This window comes from Elephas maximus, chromosome 11 (assembly GCF_024166365.1).
Source record: "Elephas maximus indicus isolate mEleMax1 chromosome 11, mEleMax1 primary haplotype, whole genome shotgun sequence".
Taxonomy (NCBI): Eukaryota; Metazoa; Chordata; class Mammalia; order Proboscidea; family Elephantidae; genus Elephas; species Elephas maximus.
In genome coordinates, this window is record NC_064829.1 from 40,158,351 (window position 1) to 40,177,100 (window position 18,750).

At 37.3% G+C, this 18,750-nt stretch overlaps 1 protein-coding gene across 1 annotated transcript in view; it reads right to left on the reverse strand.

The window, feature by feature from the left end:
- Positions 1-10,041: 10,041 nt before the first annotated feature.
- The window catches only part of KLHL14 (kelch like family member 14), a 111,379-nt gene continuing 102,670 nt past the window's right edge, over positions 10,042-18,750 (reverse strand). Inside the window, exons 6-9 of the mRNA XM_049901257.1 lie at positions 15,451-15,641; positions 15,211-15,369; positions 14,342-14,499; positions 10,042-12,263 (exon numbers count right to left, since the gene is read on the reverse strand). Of these exons, the coding sequence (XP_049757214.1) occupies positions 12,123-12,263; positions 14,342-14,499; positions 15,211-15,369; positions 15,451-15,641 (649 nt within the window). The 3' untranslated portion in view covers positions 10,042-12,122. The remainder of the gene's footprint in view (positions 12,264-14,341; positions 14,500-15,210; positions 15,370-15,450; positions 15,642-18,750) is intronic.

The window sequence follows — 18,750 nt, forward strand, 5'->3', positions numbered from 1 at the left end:
TCTGGCTCAATCACAGATGAATGTAGCACCCATGTAATGGTTGATGCCAGTGGATGTACATGCCTCATTGCTAGCAGCCTTATGGCTGCCTAAAAGTTTGAGGCACAGCCTGCCTGCATGTGCAATGCCGATAGACAGGGCATACAGTAGAGATATCTGATGAGATAAATGTGTCTAACATGAATATGCCAGTGGGTCTAAAGCTAGAATTCTACCTTCAGGCTTCTCCAGGTTAAGGGAAGGCGCTGCTTTCTGTGGTCCCCAACTCAATAGAAACACATATTAGGCTCTCCCAGTGATGTTCTTACTTTCTTCTTTGGAAATAGAACTGGATATATTTAACGTTCTGTGGCTTAGAAGCCATGTAGCTTGGAGTAGGAGGTAGAGATGTCAGCTTCCACTCCATCAAATAGCTCCAATTTCTGTTGAGTTTGAGTGTTCGGGGGGAGATGAAATGCTGCAGCACTCTCTACTCCTACAAACTCTCTTTGAAAGATCTTTAATTAATTTACAGTCTTTGCTTTCAGAAGCTATTGAAGGTTATACTCAGTATCTGTTTGCCTACTTCTTGGTGAGTTCTCTGAGTATATGGCTCTCATAGAAAATGTATTATGGCAGCCATGAAAGTTCATGGCTCAGATCTGTTGTGGGAAGCATGTTTGATGGACATCCCCAGCTGCTGTGCTCTGGATACACCACTGTGTTGACACTGAAGTCCACTTCCCATGAGCAGTGCCCAGCCAATGACTGAGTATGTTAGGGACACTAAGACAGGCCTGTTCCTATCAGATATAGAACTTTTCTGAAGGGCAATTTCGGCTCAAGAAATTCCCCTTGGTTTTCCCCAAACCTTAGACTTCTGCTGTTGACTGAGAACATTCCTACCCAACCCTCCTTTCTTCCCTCTCTTCTTCACAGAGGTCAAACCTGCAGTACATTCTCAAGGTTCTTCTGCCTCCTCTCTTCCCTAATCTCTGGCATTTCTACTCCCATCATGGTATTCTAAAAGGACCTAGACTAACACATATTGATACCAAGTATCCATTGCCTTCAGTTTTGAGGTGCCAAAATTCTCATTTGAGGCAATAGAAAAAATCCTATTTGCCATCCTTTACACATGCCTTGCTTCAAACTTTAGGATATTTGATTCAGTCCCAGATATCTGAAAAAAAATTTTTTTTGGTGGGGGGCGGGGAGTATACTTGAATCAACAACATTTGAAGAAAAGTCATTGTAGTACAGATTCTTGGGGTAATTCCCCAGGTTTCTAGCTCCATTTACTTGTATAAATGGAAACCCAGTCATAAAAGAAACAGCACAGTAATAGAAGACTGGAACTGGAAGTCCAGCTCTGTGGCTCCTGAATTCATTCCTCTCCCTGATAGTATTAGTTTCCTAAGGGTGCTATAACAAATTAGCACAAACTGAGTGGCTTAAAACAGCAGAAATTTATCTCTCACAGTTCTGTAGGCTAGAAGTCTGAAATCAAGGTGTTGCTCAGGCCATCCTCCCTCCGAAGTCCCTAGGAGAAGATCCTTCCTTGTCTTTCCCAGCTTCTGGTAGCTCCAGGTGTTCCTTGGCTTGTGGCAGAGTTACTCCAATCTCTGCCTCTGTCTTCATGTGGCTGCCTTCCCTCTTTGCTTGCCTGTGTTTCTTCTCACTTTTTAAGGACACTAGTCATAATTGAGGAAACTCTGGTGGCGTAGTGGTTAAGTGCTATGGCTGCTAACCAAGAGCCCTGCAGTTCAGATCCACCAGATGCTCCTTGGAAACTCTATGGGGCAGTTCTACCCTGTCCTACAGGGTTGCTATGAGTCGGAATTGACTCGATGGCAATGGTTAGTTTAATGGTTAGTCATAATTGAATTAGAACCCATCCTACTCCAGTATGACTTCATGTTAACTACTAATTACATATTCCAAGACACTATTTCCAAATAAGATCACATTCATAGGTAACGGGGGTTGGGACTTGAACATATCTTTTTGGGGGACACAATTCAACTCATAGCTCTTGACTAACAATGGCCTTGGATACATCCCTTCATCTCTGTCTTCCACATTCTTCATCCGAGAAATATAAAGTTCCTTCATTATGCCCAAGAGAAAAGTATTATTAATCCCATTGTTCAGATGAGGAAACTAAGGTTGCCAGAGAAGAATTTAACTTGCCCAGGTTAACCCTCCTAGAAAGCAGTAGAGCTAAGATGTGAAGAGAAGCGTCAATAGCTAAAAAGTCTTCGTTTTTTCTTCTATTAAAATTACCTCAAGGAATCTTTAAGGTGTTTTCAGCTCTTAATTTTATCATTTTATACACTTGGAATTAAAATGACACTTTGTCTAAATCCATATTTTAACTGTACATGGATTTGTTGTTAGTGAAGGGAATCATCTTATTGGACAATTTCAGTTTATTTTTCATTGGCTGCTTTACTGAGCCTCATCAAATGTATTTGCTGTAGAGCTGCAGTGGATTAATCCTGAATAAGTAATTTGGAAATGTTTTTATTCATTTCTATGGAAACCATCTATTTGGATTTTCATATATCAAGATCATAGAGATTTGTCCCAGTCCAATTGCACTCTTAGTCACAGCACTGTCGGCTTACATATTAAGGGTATAGTTTTGCTCTGATGGTCCTTCAGAAATCTGTAATTGGTGTGGAACACTGACTCTAACAGAATGTGTTTTATGAGGTCCTGTGAGTTAGGCTTCTGCAGATTAGTGAAATATTTCCTGATGGAACGAGCTCTTTGGAGTTTATTAACCCTGCCTCTTCCATTAACTACTTATTTCTCACGCAATCCACTTGATCTGCCTTTGCTGGCATTTTGAAGAGTCAAACCTGAATCTGAGAGTCTAATTGATATCTGAGGTAATATACACCAGATATATTCTTTGACTTTTAACCTCACAACAAGGGCTGTTTTTTGTTTTGGAATGAACACATACTTCCTTTTTATGTTTTCTTCATACAGAAAGGAAACGCTGGTGGTGTAGTGGTTAAGAGTTTGGCTGCTAACCAAAAGGTCAGCTGTTCAAATACACCAGGCGCTCCTTGGAAACCTTATGGAGCAGTTCTGCTCTGTCCTGTAGAGTTGCTATGAGTTGGAATTGACTTGATGGCAATGGGTTTGGTTTGGTTTGGGTTTTAATACAGAAAAAGCCTTTGTCCTTTTATTTTCAGAATATATCATACTGTCGCCAACATTACTTTATATGTTCCCCTCCCAAGTTTTAGGGCTCTTTGGTCTATGGTGTCACTTTTCCTCTAAAAATTGCTGAGAGGGTCGCATGTTTGTTTGGGGGTATATATAGGAGTGCATGGACCAGTCCTGAAGAACATGAGCCTTGTTAAGGAAACAATACTATAGGGAATGGCCTAGAGCTCAAAGGATCATATTAGAAATTTAAGTCACTTATTTAAATCCTGGGAGATTTTATAAATATCTAAAATCATCTAACTATGTATCTATCATCTATGTCAAATAAGTTTTGTAAAATTTATTTCTTAAACATTGATTAGATATAGTTAACTCACAGTACGTAAAACAGTATTTAATATGTCAAAAATTACGTTTCCAAAGAGTAATAGCATACTCCTATTAGATCCCTAAGGAGCCCTGATGGCACAATGGTAAGTGCTCGGCTGCTATCCGAAAGATCAGCAGTTTGGACCCACCACCTGCTCCATAGGAGAAAAGACCTGGTGATTTGCTCCCATAAAGACTATAGCTTAGGAAATCCTATGGGACAGTTCTATCCTGTCCTTTAGGGTTGTTATGAGTTGGAATCAACTCGACAGCACACAACAACATATGTCCCTATGTATTCAGTGTCATGAGGTAGTTAAAAAAGTCAAACCAGAGATACTAAGTCCTCAATGTAAAAAGAAGTCATGCCCATTTTGATCGACTTTCTTTGCTGTGACTTCATACTATGTCTAATGGTATTATAGCTATACCAGCTGTCTTTCGGTGTATCCTTATGTTTAAATTATGAGTCCTGTAAGTATCATGAGTTTTTTTTTTTTTTTTTTTTAACAGGTCTGACAATCCTAGTCTTTTACCTGGAGTGTTTAATCCATTTATTTTTAATGAAATTACTGATACATTTTATTTCACATCTGTCATCATACTATTTGCTTTCTATTTGGTCTGTTTTATATTTTCTTTTCTCTCATTTCTTACTTTGGCTTAGTCAAGTATTTTTGTTATCTCATTTTCCTCCTTATTAATCTTACATTTAAAAAAATTATTATTTTGGTGGTTAACCTAGAAACCACTTGACTTATTACAAATCGTTACTTTTAACTCATTCCCAAATTATGGTAGAAAACTAGAACCTTTTAACTACATTTACCCTCTACTGCCCTTTGAATTATTGTTATATGTTTTAGTTGTCTATATAATTTAAATTCCACAGAAGTTTATCATTATTTTTTGTAGGGTAAAAATTCATTTATAGGTACCCACATATTTATCCTTTCCTGTGTTCTGCTTCCTCCTGTTCCCCCCCTCCCCCCGTTTCCATCTGTGGTAAATTTCCTTTTGCCTGAGAATCTCCCCCTGGTATTTTCCTTAGTACAGACCTACTGTTAATGGAGTCCCTCCATTTTCGTTTGACTGAAATTGCTTTTTGTTTATTTTCAGTTATGAAAAAGATATTTTCGCTGGATGTGGAATTCTGGGTTGGCTTTTATTTTCTTTTAGCACTTTAAAAATGTCATTCTATTGTTCTCTGGCTTTCATAATTCCTACTGAGAACTAAACTGAAAGGCTCATCATTGCTCCTTTAAAGGTAATATGACTTTTTTCTCTAGCTATTTTAAGTTTCTTTGTCTTTATTGTTTAGCAGTTTTACTATAATATACTTAGGTGTGGTTTTCTTTGTCTTTATTCTGTTTGGGATTTGTTGAGTTTCTTGAATCTGTATGGAATTCCTCTGGAATTCTAATGAAACATATGTTAGACATTTTGAGCATGTCCCAGAAGCCTCTTTAACTTTAATATTTTGTTCTATGTTTTTCTCTCGTTGCTTCATTTTGGGTATTTTTCTACTAATCTGTCTTCCAGTGTACCAATCCTGTGTTTTTCTATATGTAGTATGCTGCTAAGTCCATCCATTGAGTTTTTAGTTTAAGATATTATATTTTTTATTTCTAGAATAACCATTTGATTCTTTAAAAAAAAAAAAAAAGATTTTATTTCTTTGGTGAAATTCCCCCATCCTTTTGTTTATTTTTCCCACTTTTCCTATATTTTATTTAACATTATTGATCATATTTATTTGCTTGCTAACTCAAAAATTTGGGTCATTACTGGGTCTATTTTTATTCTGTGTTTTATTCTGTTGATTATAAACCATAGTCTTGAATTTTTCTCATATTGACTGAATGCAATTCTTTTGGTATAAAAGAACTGTGCTGGTTCCATATAATTTTATCTTCCACCAGAGAGTTTCTCCTTTATATTGTTACCCAGAGAGAATGAGGAGCTGATCATCTCAATTCAATCAGAGATTGAGTTTGGTTGATGCTCGTTTCAGTAAGACTCAGTCTACCTTTGGTTTGCCTCTATTCCTAGGGCAAGCCCTTCCAGACTTTTGGCACAGAGTCTGTCCTTTGTCTCCTGAGCCCTGAAGACTGTAGGAAATTCAATTCTTCTCTACAGAGGATTTCAGCTTAACCCTTTATATTCCTAACTTATGCAACTTCAAAATTTGCAGGTGTCTTGAGGAGATGACCAGTAGTCATACATTTGAGGCAGTTTCCTTCACTCGGCAAGTCTTTATTTCCTAAGCGTTGCAAGATCATGGGAACCTTCCCCCTATTTTTTGGAAGTTTTTACCTAGCTTCCTATATTCCTGTGTAATAACAGAACTCTAAAACTGTTCCTCTGGGTAAGACTCGTTGCTTGTTTAGGGTTCTTTAGGGTTTCATTTTGTCACACTATTTCTGTGTGACAACTAAAACCTGTGATGGTTTCTCTTTCCCACCACATAGGATCTCTGCGTGGGTGAACCTTGATCATCAACTCATGCCCCAAACTGGAAAATGCCCCCAGGAAAAAAAAAAACTGGCCATAATCAAATCACCTGAGAACACTTTTCTCCTCTTTGAATTAGTTCATCTAGTCCTAATTGCTTTCATAGTTCTTGAATCATAGTTCTCGAATGCCTTTAAAAACATTTAGAAAATTATTATTTTTTTTAGTTGTAAGGGTGAAAGTCTTGGCCTGCTGTGGTCTACTACACTCCATCTGGAGATGAAAGTCCTTGTTCTCACACTTTTTTCATCACTTATACCACAATTTGATAATCTGGAGATGATTATAATAATATCTCCTATCTAGCACAATTGCACATGAAACTGATTGTCATTACCAAACCAAAAACCAAACCTATTGCCATCGAGTCAATTCCGACTCATAGCGACCCTATAGGACAGAGTAGAACTGTCCCATAGAGCTTCCAAGGAGCGCCTAGTGGATTCGAACTGCCGACCTTTTGGTTAACAGCTGTAGCACTTAGCCACTACACCACCAGGGTTTCCTAAAATTAACCACTATCCATTAATTGAGCACCAATATAATGAAGGCATTGTGGGGAAACAGCATTTTCAGGCACTGGCCATTCTATACCAGCAGACTTAGTTGAATCAAAGCATAAACATATTAGAAAATACGTTGTAGATGCTATATGAACAGTACAGGTAATTAATATTCTAGAAATTTAGAGGAGATAATGACCACTCCCAGATATGTAGCCTCAAGAGACTTGGACTTTAATGATCCTTCTTTCCTCCCTTCCTTTCTGCCTTCCTTTCTTCCTTCTTTCTCTTCTCTTTCTGTCTTGCAAATTGAATTAACATGGCCAATCATGCTAGAAGAAAAATAAATAAATTTAATATGCCATCCCATCTCAGCTGGTTTTAATTGTCTGAATTCCTTTTAGGAAAAACTTGTAAGGCAAATAAAGAACTTCCTGCCACACTCTATGAATGCCATCTGGCTTGAAGTGGAATCTTGGTGGTCCAACTCCATTTACAAGGAAAGTACAGTTTACCACAACTATTCTGGAAGAGTCTGGGGGTGGAGGGTGTTGCAACATTTCTCATCAGAAATGTCAAATGTGGAAAAGGATTAAAGATGAACTGAATAAGCAGTATCTCTGGAGAGCCAGAGCTTTTATGCATTTCTAAATATTCTGGTAAAACAATATTACTAGTTAGGCAGAACCTGAGCTGTGGAATAAAACTGATGGGAGGGAATCAGAAAGAACATATAAGAATTCTGTCTGAGGGCTGTCTCTGACACCAGTATATAAATCAAAATTTGCCAATGTTTGCTCAGCATACTATGCAATTATTAAAAACTAGAAGGGGATTTAGTAACATGGAAACATGCTTGTGAAATACTAGACATTTAAAATATCAAGATGTAAATTTAATTGTACACATGGAAAAAGTGCAAATGACAAAGACCAGGAAGAGTTCAGACTACCAAAAGACAAAAGTTGTGTTGCATGGTGGACTAAAGACTATTTTCTTTTTCTAGTTTTCACAACTATTACATTAAGTTAATAATTTTTTTTAAAACAGTACCTTTATTCAACAAATATTTCATGGTTTCCTAATGAGACTTTACGGTGGATTCAGAGACATGTTACATATTATTTCTACCCTCAAGGAATCCTGAATCTATAAGAATGTAAGACATATGAAATTTTACAAATAGTATTGAATAGGTAAAGTCAGAGAGAGCCACAGGGATTCAGATGAAAAACATTCACACAAGACTGTTGAAGGCTTAGTGGTGGAGAAGGTGGAGTTTGAACTGAACCTGGAAGGACAGGATTTTAATAGACTGTGTTGAGCATAAAAAGGCATTCTTTATGCATAAGCAAAAAAGAAAAGATGGAAGTGCATAGGCTATGTTTGTGAAACAGCAAGGTTCACTTTGTAAAGGAAAATATGAAGGAAAGTGTAAAGGAAAATGCGTCTTGAAAGTGAGGTTGAGGCCATATTTTAAGGTCTTCTGTAGCTAGGCCTAAAGTTGGACTTGGTTCTTCAGCCATTGCATCTTAGTAGCTAATATGTGTATTTTACTTCAGCATTTAAAAGGTGCAACACGTTTTCATATCCTTTACATCTGATCCTCACAATAATGTTTTAAAGAAGAGACTGCAGTTTGGTCCAGCCTAATTGTCGATGAGTTGATTCCAACTCATGGTGACCTCGTGTGTCAGAGTAGAACTGTGTATAGGATTTTCCATGGCTGTGATCTTTTGGAAATGAATCTCCAGGGCTTTCTTCCAAGGTGCCTCTGGGTGGATTTGAACCACTAAACTTTTCATTAGTAGCTGAGTGCTTCATTGTTTGTGCCACCCAGGGACTCCTGAACTCTGTCAGCTTGGTAAGTGCCAGGATAAGAGAGCAAGAATTCTCTCAAACAACTTATATTTGGGTTTGGTGCAGTTATTTCAAAAAACCGATATAGCGATATTTCCTACTTCAGTCATAGTTATTTTTAGCTGATGGTGAAAACTATATTTCCATGATACTTACAATGTTGATAATGAGGCCAATTTGTTAAATGGTGTAAGTAACAAATAGCTGGAAAATAAGTTTGGAAGAATTTATGGAGAAGAAGATGCATGTATTAAATTGAAGTTTATGCTTCCTCTCCCTGGTATCAGCCAGCTTTAAGGCATATTTTCAGAAAAATATCTTTTATTGCCACCTTAAATTCCTTCAAGTATTAACCAACTAAATACAAGACATGAAATATACAGTTTAGCCATAGCTTAAAGTAGATGCTTCCTTGGGATTCGGAAAAGATGAGCATATTTCTTTAAGCACTCGTGATATCTGGTCAGCACTAGAATTTTGGGAATTCAGGGTAGTTGGAAGAAGCTCTGCAGCAATGAGAGTTTGACTCAGGAGAAGGTGCTAATTGGAGGTTACCTCAAGAGGGCTTTTTCTGGTGTGCTGCCTTAGCCTGGAGAGGTGAAGGTCCAGTGGAGGAAGAAAGCAATCCTGTCGCTCTTGCTTTCATGGACTGCTGAAACCAAAAAACCAAACTCCTTGCCGTCGAGTCAATTCCGACTCATAGCGATCCTATAGATCCTATAAGACGGAGTAGAACTGTTCCACAGGGCTTCCAAGGGTTTGAACTGCTGACCCTTTGGTTAGCAGCCTGAGCTCTTAACCACTGTACTACCAGGGCCCCACTTCATGGATTACCAGGGAGGATAAAAAAATCATTAAATTGTGAGCATAACCATCAATAATGATAGATTTGGCCAGGAAGCATTAAATTCTCCCTAGCTTGCAAGCTTCTCTCCTTGCTGTTGCTGTTGTTAGGTGCCATTGAGTCGATTTCGGGTCACAGTGAACCCATGCAACAGAGTGGAACTGCCGCATAGGGTTTTCTAGGCTGTAATCTTTATGGCAGCACGTTGCCGAGTCCTTCTTCTGCGGAGCCACTGGGTGCGTTTGCAGCACCAGCCTTTCAGTTAGCAGCCAAGTGCTTCATGGTTGTGCCGCCAGGGCTCCTTCCTCTCTCCTTGTCCTGCACAAATTTTCTGAGATTTTTTTAAAAAGAGAATAAAATTAAATAGTATGTGTTTAGATAATTGATTTAATTCACATATTCTTTGGAGAGTATGCAAGTATTATTTAGTACATATAGTGCTGATATAGTGCTGATAGTAATTTCTATAAGTATCTTGCTATTAGAGCCTGGATGAATTCCTCCTTATTGTAACAAATCAGATTCAATTCATTTGACTTTTCACTCACAACATTTTTCCACAAGTATTCCATAAATTTTAGCATTGGCCATACTATATACATTTACCTATTGCTAGGAAGCAAAATAAACTTGCGAAGCATATCTGAAGAATACAAATATTTAGGGATTTACATATTACAACCCTTCAAAAGAATTTAACTTTGAGATTTATACATATGCTTTATAAGTAGGAATAAGAGAGACAGCTGAATTAGTACATAAAGTTTTTATTTAAAGTTTTCCCCTTCCAAGCAAGCTTCATTTACACATTCTAATACTGTACAAAATTTACATTCTCTGTGACTTATTTACTCACTTTTCACTTTCTAATAGGTTGTGTCTTTCTGAAAAACTATAAGCTTTACTTATAGTTCTCATAAATGATTTTTTTTTTTTTTGGCTAAAAATAAAAAATAAAATGAAGAACCAGTATAAGGAAAGCAAATATTCTCATATAAACTGTGACTTTCAGAAGAAATGGTGACAGTTGACGATAAAATGTTCTAATCAGACCTTGTTCTCTTTATGATATCAGCTGGGGTTTTTCCACAGAGTACTGTAATGTTTTTTCTATATATTTCATATGGTTTCAAGGAAAAAGAAATGAAAGTTGATTGCACCGCATATATATATATTTATACATATATATCTTACAATGGATCCTTTGGATCTGAACATACAAATAAATACAAAAACAATGAAGATTGCACTTTACTGTAGAAACGGCATTGGATTCCAGTATACCCACTTCATCTTGACGTGCTCCACAATGAAAGCTTATCCTCAAGGCATTTTAATCTGTGGCTTTCCCGTATTGTTGTTTTGAATGGCACATTTGTTGAGGGATCAGCAATATCTCTGAGTATTAAAAAAAAGTATTTTATGCTTTTCTTTACTCCTAACTGTCGTTGTTTATATCTTAACCAAAAAACAAAACAAAACTCGTTGCCACAGAGTTGATTTCGACTCATAGTGACCCTGTAGGACAGAGTAGAACTGCCCCATAGGGTTTCCAAGGAGCGCCTGGTGGATTTGAACTACCGACCTTTTGGTTAGCAGCCATAGTTCCTAGCCACTACACCACTAGGGTTTAATCTCTTAAGAGTTTGAAAATCAAATTCATGTTCCTGCCAGTTTTGCCCATTTGATTTGCCTAATGGAGACTATCTCACAGTCTTGGATCCTTCTGCTCCTAAAATCCTTGTAGTCCTAATGACAATATAGCAATTGCTTACTTAACTGGGTTCAGGCATCGCTGGTGGTAGTAAAGAAAATATGATGAATTGGAGGAATATTGATGGTAAGTCATGTGCTTTTCCTGAGCATTCTTTTAAGTAACGTTGTGTTGTGTTTTTTAGGGACAGACAGCCAACTTGGGTTGTACATAAAAAGTTATTCGTTCTTTTTGTTGCTAAATTTCTTAAAGGAATTTTCCAGTTTTTTAATGGTTAGTTAAGTTTGGGTCAGATGTGTTAACCAACAGAACCTCGTCAAAATTGTATGACTAAATTTGTCAGGCAAATAACCAATATGTTCACTACTTAGGTACTTCAGAAAACCAGAAAGCACAAGCCTCCATGAACTGAAGAGTGATATAGTGTATTTTGTTTTAATCTTTTGGATAAGATTGAGGACAAAACAATTATGGCTCTGGCTAACCTAGAACCCACAGGGCAGAAAGCAGTTGCTACAGTAGACGATATCTTTTCTTCTCTGGTCCCGTGAGGTGCTGTAAGGGCAGAAGGTATGTAAAAATGAAGCTGTATAGAAACGAAAATGCCCCTCTTTAATCTTACACTGTTTTCTAGAACTGTGTTGCTTACGGAGTCTGTGAAGTAGCCAAAGGTTAGGAATACAGAATCAAGTGACAATTTCTGTAATGCTGTGTATGTCTTTAGTTGGGTCAAATTTTGGATCATTCATGAGCACAATATCCCCAAAACTTCAACATAGGTCACATGCAGGAGGACTACAATGCACAATACTGATCTCAGGTTTCTCTGGGGGAAGTCTTCAGTATTTTATCTTTCTCCTCTTGAAAGTTAAAATCCACATGAGAAGTTTTTGCAAAGCTGGGACAAGTTAAAACCAGTCTGAAATGGAAGAGTTTGTCACCATGGGAAGTTCGGTGTGATCTGAGTTACGGACTCCGTATCTGTTCAAGAACAGGTCACTTTCATTTGTGATTACTTGTAAATCGTTCATCAGAAACCAAGGGTGGGTTTCGGCATTTGGATCATTAGAATGCATTGTTCCAATTATAATGGTGATGTCACTTGTCATTGCTTCCCAGAATGTGATACTGTTCATTCCAGGGCTTCCTGGTGTTATTTGTTGTACGGTACACAGGCAGGCAGGATGACTGTGGCACAGGCAGGGCCTGCGAGTGGTTCTGCTACATCACCTTCGAGTTCTGTCCAGGTTCCTTTCTCTGGACAATAGCATATTGTAGATGACTTGTAGGCCCCCTGTAATGGTAGAGCACGGAGCACATAGAGAAGGATGTTCAGAGAAGTACAGTGGCAGCGTTATTTACCACATTTACCCTGGAATGAAGATACCTTCCCTGCTCTTGCTAAAAAATTTAAATGAAAGCCATGAACTTTGGTTGTTTTACTCTAAGGAACAATTTGAAACAAGATTTCCAAAATCTTTTTTGTGCGTTTGTGTAACTAATAGCAAAAGTCAAGTATCTAGAACATTCTAGATGGTCAACAAATCCTTTGAAATAATTGATCAAAAACTGAAATTATCTACCTGGTTTAAGTTAAAGAAAAAAGCCAAATTCACCTTCAAGATTCAAATAATTGAAGCAAACTGGATTGATTGTGGCTTCACTTCATTTTATTTTGTTACTGTAGAGAATCAGAGCTGGGATTCAAAACCAGTTTTAAGTAAACTGGATATGAAGGGTTGCCTACTGATCACACATTGATTCACTTATTTTTAAGAGGCCACACAAGAAACAGAGACTGTTTTTAATCTTCTTTGTCAGCCTCAGGGGCTAGTACTTGTATAACATGTCCCTCTCCCAAACCAAAGACTTTGTTTGCATTGCAGGCAACAAACAACCAACCTAATAATCATTTTCTGAAAGCATGTTTCTGATGTCTGGCTCCTAAACATATATACCTTTCTGCAGCTAGCAATTTACACCAATAAATAAGCACACATATGGCTATCTGGTTATGTGTCAATACATATTTTCTTCCATATAACTAATAACTTTTTAAAACTCCTCCCAAACTTTTTATCACCGCCTTGTTTGATGCAAAAGAAATAAAAATAATTGATATTAGAACCCCAAATTAACCTTATAAAACTAACATGTATAAATAGGAAAATATAAAGACAGCCATCATTTTAAAAGTTCGTAGCTAGACAATTAGACGCCATGTGCCTCCTGATGCGATGTGGTTTGAATTGCACGTTCACCTCCTCAGGTATTCTTGCCAACAAAGGAAAAAAAAATGACAAAAGAAATAAAAAAGAAAAAGAGAAAAAAGCTGAACCATAAGACCTGAGCTCTAATTCCAGTCTATCAGAAATATGCAGACAGTTTTATTTTAAATGACACTACAGAGAAGCCATTAGGCCATTCCAGAATGTGGGATATTCCGTATGACAACGAACCCTGTTTTTCAGCAAGACAGTGGAATGGAAAAAAAAAAAAAAGTGGGGCAGGGGTACTGTTTTCACTAGACATAATAACTTATGACTTTAAGTTACTTTACTTAAAGAGACATAATAACCAAAATGAGTGGAACTTGTTGGAGTCTGATCTGAACATACCAACTTGAAAAGTACATTTTTTTTCCAAGTCAATAGGAAAAAATGTGAATATGCACTGGAAGTAATGGAATTATTGTTCATTTCGTTAGGGGTGATATTGATAGTGTGCTTATGTAAGAGACTGATTTTTTTTTTTTTAAGATGCATACTAAGCATTAAAGGTGAAATAATATGTCTAGGATTTGCTTCAAGCTGTTTTAGTAAAACATTTTAAAAGGAGGGATAGATGAAGTAAGTATGGCAAACTGTTGATGGATGTTAAAGATGGATGTGGGGTTAAAGAAGCACTCTTGCAGTCTCAATTTTGTCTATGTTTGAAAATTTTCATGATAAAAGGAAAAAAACGATGGCAAATTACACATCCTAAACAGGATTCATAGACACTAACTAATTTCCATTTCTCATCCCATACTGTTAAGAAACGGTTCAGATTCTCCTATTCAAACAAATGCAACAGAATGCTTATAGAATCACTTCAGTTTGACCTCTACTAGGAAAGCCAGAATAAAAAAAGCGTGAGGGTAGGCACGGGCCAGAGACCTATCCTGTCCTGTGTTACAGTTGAACAGGCAGTAAGTTAGCTCCAGGGCAAACTAACTGACTCCATTTTACTACTTCAAGTAACTTACCGCTTGCCCAGGAGCACAATACTCTTAAAAGATAAATATGTGAGCAGTGACACATTTGGAGGGAGACAAGCAGAAAAAGTAAGCACAAACACAAGTAGGTCAGTGAGGTCAATGCGGGCACCCACCATACTCCAGCTGTAGCCCCCGACAAGGTAAATGCTGTCATCAAGCACTGCACAGCCAGGACCACTTCGGCCCTCTAAAATGGGGGTCTGGAGAATGTTCCACTGGTCACCTTTTGGGTCATAGCATTCCACAAGCATGACATCAAGGTGGGAGAAACCTGAGTGACACAAGCAAAATGCAACCTCATGAGAATAAATTTTCTGGGTCCCGATTCAAGGCTAGGGCTTCTTAAAAAAAAAAAAAAAAGTTTAGAGCCAGCAAGCATATCATTGTGTATTTGAGGACTCATAATTGTATAAATTAAAAAATGCTGTGCATTAAATAAGCTTTCTTTAAAAAAACCAAATAGAAGGAATTTGAGAATCATAGATGGTTTGATATTTGAGTCTTAAAAGAAAGAATTCTAAATTTAGATAAAGTTCTACTCAATGTTTTCTTTAAGAAAAATCCCAAAGTAGCTTCCTTGTGCAGCTATGATTAAAGTTCTTTATGATTACTCCTAAAAAACATTTTTCTGAGAAGAAATCCATTACCACCACTTTGGTGATAAGGGATAATTTATTTCACTGAATTCATTGTTACGACAAATTGTGCTTTTCAGTTATTAATGCTTCTGTTTTTTCTTTTCTGTAGACTTCATTATTCATTTCTTTAATGCATGTGGAAACTTAAGAATAATCTTATCTGCAGGAAAGCCAAAATAAATGCTTGCCCAAGAGTACTGCTAATTTACACAGAGTAGATTTTATTTAGTCAACACGTTTTTTACTTGGTTAACTATGATGATCTAACGAGAAACCCCCTTAGCAAGAGACATGAGATGCAAATGTTATTGTGATTAGAAAGAAAGGAAAAAGAAAAAAAAGACCTTTCAAATGATTTCCTCCGATTGCATACAAGCGATCATTCATTACAGCCAGAGTGTGGATTGCACGTTTTGTGTTCATATCTTGTTTTCGAGCCCAGACATCCATTACAGGGTCGTAACAGTATAGCCATGGGACATATTCCCCATTGTGAACACCCCCTGCGAATTAAACATATACATACAAGTCAAAAAAGTGCCTTGGAACTGAACTTTGAAACAGAAAGTGGAGAAATGACTTGCCTGAAATGTATATTTTCCCATTGTGCACTGCTCCTGCATGAGCTGCCAGGGGCTGTGGCAATGAGGACACATAACGCCATTCGTTTGTTTCTAGGTTATAGCACTCCACGCTGGACAAGTAGCCGGTTTCATTCCTTCCACCAATCACGTATAAGTGTTTGTCCAACCGACATGCATAGAAACTGGCTCTTCTACAATGAAACAACAATGCTCAGTGAATCACACACACACAAAAAGAAAGAAAAATGCTCAGTAAATCACACACACACACACAAAGAAACAATGCTCAGTAAATCACACACACACACAAACAAAAACAAAAAAACAACAAAACGAAACCTGTTGCGGTTGTCACTCACAGCAACCCTATGGGAACCCTGGTGGTGCAGTGGTTAAGTGCTATGGCTGCTAAACAAAAGGTCAGCAGTTCAAATCCACCGGGTGCTCCTTGGAACTTCTATGGGGCAGTTCTACTCTGTCCTGTAAGGTCACTGTGAGTAAATCACAAAAGGAACTATGAAATAGGATAAAGGCCACTCAGTTAATCAGGGAAAGGAGGTATATTGTGCTTTAGAAAGGGTTGCAAACATTTAGAATCTATACACATAGCTGCCAGGAAAATCTGAGACCATACACAGTAATCTTATGTATTGCCCATTATGGCTAACAATTTTGGTATTAAAGCAATAGTAAAGAAGAAATTCACCAACTCTTTGTTTCAGCTCTTTTTATCTTGCCTTTTATACACTGTTAAAATGTTGATTAATGTTTGGGATGTTTGGTACCTAGTAAGGATAGCACAGCTCAGTAAGACAAAGTGAAAAATGAGGTAGATAATGTAACAATAATAATAAATTATCTTGACATTCACTTTCTTTATGGTCCTTCAAGGGTCATTGTTCCCAATTTATAAGAACAAAAAGAGAACTACATAATCAAAAATTTTCTTCAATTATAATTTTTTTCTTTTTTCCCCCCCAGTACTACTGCAAATAGAACAACTTTTGTGAATTGTATATAAGGTTCAAATTTTGCTCTTATATAACCAATTATGGAAACCCTGGTGGCATAGTGGTTAAGTGCTATGGCTGCTAACCAAAAGGTCGGCAGTTCAAATCTCCAGGTGCTCTTTGGAAACTCTGTGGGACAGTTCTACTCTGTCCTATGGGGTCGCTATGAGTCAGAATCGACTAGATGGCCATGGTTTTTTTTTAAATAACCAATGATAGGAATTTCATTTAAGCAGCTTTTGGTGCTGATTCTTCAAGGCTATAGGATACTTTTTGAGTCCATTTTCATGACAGGCTCTGGACTTGAATAGTATGCCTTCAAAGGCAAAAGATGTAAGCTGTGTGAAAGGCTTGGGGAGAGGGAGACCAATTCTGAACTAGACCAAAAATCTAGGTGTGAGATATTGAGGACCTGAATTAGGGTGTCAGTAGAAGAAATGGAAAGGAGAGGTGCCAAAGTTATTTTTCAAGGAACACGTACAACTTGGTAACTAATAAGATACGGGAGCTGAGGGAGAATAAAAGTTCAAAGAGCACTCAATAATTTGGAGGTAGGATGATTTGTAACTTTAAGCATGTCCTTGATCCTTTGCATTGTTTTCTCATTGTTGCCACTGGAATAATATACTTCACAAGGTTAACATGTGGCCCCATACTGAAAAAGTATAATATAATTAAGCAGCAAGCCCCTCAGAGAACATAATTCATGTTTGCTGAGTTAATGGTTTCCAAAATGTTGACACCAAGACTCTTATGTAATGTCAATAGCAAGAAGAGGAGTGCTGGAAGTTTTTTACCACGTAAACCTATGTATATAGCATCTCGATTAACATTTTAGTCTCTAGAGTCCAATTGCCTGGCTATACCATTTAGTAGGTGTGTAGCCTTTAACACGTTCCTTAACCCCTCTTGGCCTGAGGTTGCTCATCTGTAACATGGGGATAATAAAGGCACCTTCCTCACAGAGTTATTTGTGAATCAGTGTGTAAAGTGTTTGTCCTACTATCCAGCATTTTGTGAACGCTCAAGAAGAACAAGAAATATTGAAAAAAATCAAGCATAAAGACATTTGCATGTAAACTTTTCCTAATAACATTTGAATGACTAAATTCTTTTGTGTTTGTTTAGATGATTTATTATCTTAGAGATATAGTATCTATTATAGATGGTGAGCCATTCTTTTTTTTGTAGCCCAGGAATTGTTAGCCATTATTGATATTTTTAAAATAATATATCAGCTATGTTTACTTTTTCTAGATTTCCTTGATGCCTTTGAAAGAAATGTGTGCTGTGAAAGATCCGGAAGGATGAAGAATAACAAGTATAATGGAAAAGGGGATGGAAGGAAAACAAAGAGAAGGCGAGTCAGATTCATAAAGTAGTAGTTGTTAACCTGGGTCTATGGCTTCTGAAGGGTCCATGAAGCTCTGAAATTATAATAAAATGTATTTTTTTTTTATTTTAGAAAACTAAGTTCTAGATTATAAATATCATATGCTTATGCATATATACATGGGGGGCATCATAGTTTTTAATCTAATAGTCAAAGGGATCTATGACATAAAAAATTTGGGAATTCTTGGCATACAGGACTAAAAAAAGGAACTAATTTAAATAATAATATTCGGTTTAAAACTAGCTGCAAAATTAAGTGAATATGAATAGACTACTGGTTCTTTGCATTTCTCTAACCAGATTCCATTTGCTCTCTCACTGAATATGGTAGGTCAAAGTTATTTTTACCAGTGTTTTGATCTTCTTGAGATAAAATGTTTCATTGAAAAGGCTGACAAGTGTCTAAAAAAGTCTGTCTTAAAGTAACACGGATATTTCTTTACACTGTTGACACAAGGGTAGGGCAGTCTCCCTCTCTTATATGATTCTATGACAGGTCTTGGAGCTTCCAGAATAACTAATTTCCTTATTTTACCAATGAGCGCTCTTTAAATAACTTGGACTCTGTGGGCAGGAAGGTGCTAATGGAGAGTTCTATGCAGTACTAGTCTAGGAGAGAAAATGGCTGTTAGTCATGCCAAGTATGAAAGGCCTCTACTTAATTAAGTTTAGACTGTGAAGAATAAGAGAGTGATCTCCCTTGGATAGTGTGGATGGCTTTTATCTTGTCCGAATTTCAATTTTCTCACTTTTCCTATCTGGCTCCATCCCCACTGTGACACTGAGTCAGCCTGTCAGAGCTTGCTCTGTGTAGCCAAGGCCTTCTTAATTTGATGCTCTGTGTGTACTCCTAGCTTTATCCACACAGTGTCACTGTTAGGATCTAAATGAAAAA